The sequence below is a fragment of the Etheostoma cragini genome, chromosome 9, assembly GCF_013103735.1.
Source record: "Etheostoma cragini isolate CJK2018 chromosome 9, CSU_Ecrag_1.0, whole genome shotgun sequence".
NCBI lineage: Eukaryota > Metazoa > Chordata > Actinopteri > Perciformes > Percidae > Etheostoma > Etheostoma cragini.
In genome coordinates this window covers 29230276-29233649 of record NC_048415.1, presented here as the reverse complement: position 1 = coordinate 29233649, position 3374 = coordinate 29230276, and the positions used below count along the sequence as shown (strand labels likewise).

General features: G+C 43.7%; 1 protein-coding gene across 1 annotated transcript in view; it reads left to right on the top strand.

Annotated features, from left to right (window-relative positions):
* Nucleotides 1–467: 467 nt before the first annotated feature.
* The window catches only part of nlgn1 (neuroligin 1), a 323328-nt gene continuing 320421 nt past the window's right edge, over nucleotides 468–3374 (top strand). The window contains exon 1 of the mRNA XM_034881515.1: nucleotides 468–1280. Within this exon, the coding sequence (XP_034737406.1) occupies nucleotides 743–1280 (538 nt within the window). The 5' untranslated portion in view covers nucleotides 468–742. The remainder of the gene's footprint in view (nucleotides 1281–3374) is intronic.

The window sequence follows — 3374 nt, the reverse complement described above, 5'->3', positions numbered from 1 at the left end:
GTGGAAACAGCAGCACTTTTTTAAGGGTAAAAATTTAGGCGAGAAAAACATATATTTTCAAGTGTTACTGAACATTAAGCTGTTGAGTAATATGACTTGCTGTCATGTGTTATAAAGATGTTATGTTCTTTTTAAATTGATTGATATCTGTGCAAATAATTAATTTAAAATATAATTTACTCTCTTCCTTTGAATGTTGACTGTAGCTTTGTTTCTTTGTTGCAGTGGAAAGCCTTTGGATCACACCAAAGTACTTCAAGTATAACCACCTCAACCACTGCAGCCCTACTCCTGCTTCTACTGCTGCACATGGCATGTCATCTCAAAATGATGTAAATCCTTATCACTGACCGACTTGCCTACCTTCTGAGAAGTGGAGCTTAAAGATGATATCTTTGCTGTTTCCTTCTTCATTTCAGTTGTTGTTGGCAGGAACCTTTTGAGGAATATTTTCCAGATCATGAGGAATATATCTCAGTTTACCAAGCTGTAGGAAACTGATGGCTGCTACAGGATGGTTTGTCCTGACTGGATTTAAAAAAAGAATCATTAGCAACCACAACCTATTCTGCTCCGGAGTGACCCACTTTCTTATTCCTGTGTGTGAATGTGATTTTAGTGTGATTGTTTGTTTGTGTTTGCATCTGCATGGCTTAAGTGAGTGATAGAAAATAAGGCATTTGTACAAAGTAAGGACAAAGAAAGGAAGCAGCAGAAAAGCTGAAAACAAGGTGTGGCAGCTATGTCACAGTGGAGGCACTCTTCAAGGACTGGGAGTCAGCTACTTGAGACAGTCAAGAGTGGGAACAGGATGATGGGATACATAAGGCTCAAAGGTTCCTTAAACAGTGGACGGTGGGTATCCTCTCTAATATGGCTGGGACTGCTGCTTCTGCAGCCATCTCCGGCTGCTGTGTCGGCTCAGAAACTTGACGAGAACGACCCGGTGGTTACCACCACATACGGAAAGCTGCGTGGTGTTAAAAAGGAGCTCAACAACGAGATTCTGGGTCCCGTTGTTCAATTTCTGGGCGTCCCGTACGCTGCTCCGCCCACTGGCGAGCGCCGCTTTCAGCCAACTGAGCCACCGGCATCGTGGCAGGAGATCCGCAATGCCACACACTTTGCCCCAGTGTGCCCTCAGAGCATTGTGGAGGGCCGCCTGCCAGATGTGATGCTGCCGGTGTGGTTCACCAACAGCATTGACGTTGTGTCCACATATGTCCAGGACCAGAGTGAAGACTGCCTCTATATTAACATCTACGTCCCCACTGAGGATGGTGAGTTAGCCTGCGGGCACAGGGCAGGAGGATTGTGGGGAAAGCGGGTGGCGGGGCGGAGGGTATTTAACCCACAACATTCTGGTAGAGAGAAGGGTGTGTTGTTTCTGTCTCTGTCTCTGTCCCTGTCTGTCTATCTGTCTGTCTGTCTGTCTGTCTGCCTGCCTGTCTGTCTGTCTGTCTGTCTGTCCGTCTGTTAGTAAAGGAAAAAGCATGACCTTTTGCATGTTTAATGTGCATGACTCTTATAGTACATATGTTTGTTAGAGTTGTTTTATGAAAGAGAAAACAGTGTTTATGTGTGTCTGTGTGGCATCCATTATGGTTAGTTAATCCCATTTTCATTCAACTTGATAGCTGCCTTGATCTTTGTCCTTCCATTTTCCATTCTGTTCAAACTTTCCTCCTCTTATACCTTCCTGTGGCTACTATTACTCTGTCTCCCCTTGTCCTCCACTCCTCTTTCTCCTCATTGCCTTATTTGACCTCCTCTACAGACTCTCTCCCCTACCTGATGTCTGTCGCTCATCATAGCCTATTGTGCTCCACCACAATAGCTACAGTTCATCAAACAAGACAGTCATCGTCATGATCATCACCGATTGTTTTGGCTGACTGGCTGAGTGACTGGCTGGCTGACTGAATACGGCGCTGATTGAGCTGGTGTGTGTGTTTCATTCTTCCCCTGTCATAATTTCTCCCTTATCCCATTCTTTTCTTATTCAGTCAGTCAGCTTTGTGTTTGTGTGTGTGTGTGTGTGTGCGTGCGTGTGTACCAGCTCCTGTGTGCGTTGCACGTCCAGGGGCTCCATGTTATTCTTTAGTTTTTTATTCATTTTACAGTCAAAAGAATATCCAAGGAATGTGCCAGGAAACCGGGCAAGAAAATATGTAGACAAGGAGGTATGTATGATCTGAACGCAACCTATACAATGCCACAGAAGAAAGAAACACAGCAGAGAACAACAGTGAGATCAAGGTCTACGAATTATTCAGGTCTTTACTCAGGGAATCTGTAGGTTTTCAGAATGCTAAATATAAGAGTCAAGACCTTTTAAACGCTACCTGGAAGTAAATTTAAGGCAGAAAGTAGGGAAGCTGTCAGAACCAGTCTTTCTCTGACTGAACAAAGCTAATGCACTTCAATGAGCAGAGTAGAAAGACCCCCAAATTTGCATGGTGAGGGCCATTAGATTTCCTTTAGATATTAGCAATAACATATTTGCTACTACAACCTTGAATCAGCCATGCAATTTGTAGACATTGTGATTGCTGGGTAATGGCGAAGTAGTGTGCACCACACTCCCTGCTTAATTGATATGTGCTCTCATTGGTCAGCAAGATTCGGAGATCTGATTGGCTGCCAGATCAGGGGTCATAAGGTGTTTAGTAATGATGGTTGATGTGAGAAGAGATAGCAGCATATTATATCAGGCACACCTACACACACAAACGTATGCACGCACGCACGCATGCACGCACGCACACTCACTCACAGTGATGTACTGTAGTTGTATGCAGTGTTAAACAAGATGAGCTCAGGCTAGACCTTGACTGTGTAATCTCCATTAAAAGAAAGCTGAGCTGTGTTCAGGTTGGCTCCGGCTACTGTATCAAGCACTGTTTCATCAAGATAATGCGATTCTCCTCACCTCTTTCTCTCTATCCCTGTCTCCCAGCTTCTCCCTCTCTGTATGTGTGCACATTTTTATATGTATGTTTGTGTGTGTGCCTGTGTGTGTGTGTGTGTGAGAGAGAGAGAGAGAGAGAGAGAGAGAAAGAGAGAGAGTGGTCTTGATAAGGTCTTGGTGTTAATGTCATTTTCTTGAGAGCAGCCTGGATTACCACTTTGTGTACATTCGTCCTCTTCTTACAACACAGATACATGAAACTCTCTCCTCTTGTCAAACGTGTTGCACAAACAGCTACACAGAGGGGAAATGCATTTCAACTGGGAGATTAGAGAGGCTTGCATATTAGTAACACAGCATGGAGAATCATTCAATTTTTCAATTTTATTCAATTCAATTTTATTTATAGTATCAATTCATAACAAGAGTTATCTCAAGACACTTTACAGATAGACCACACTCC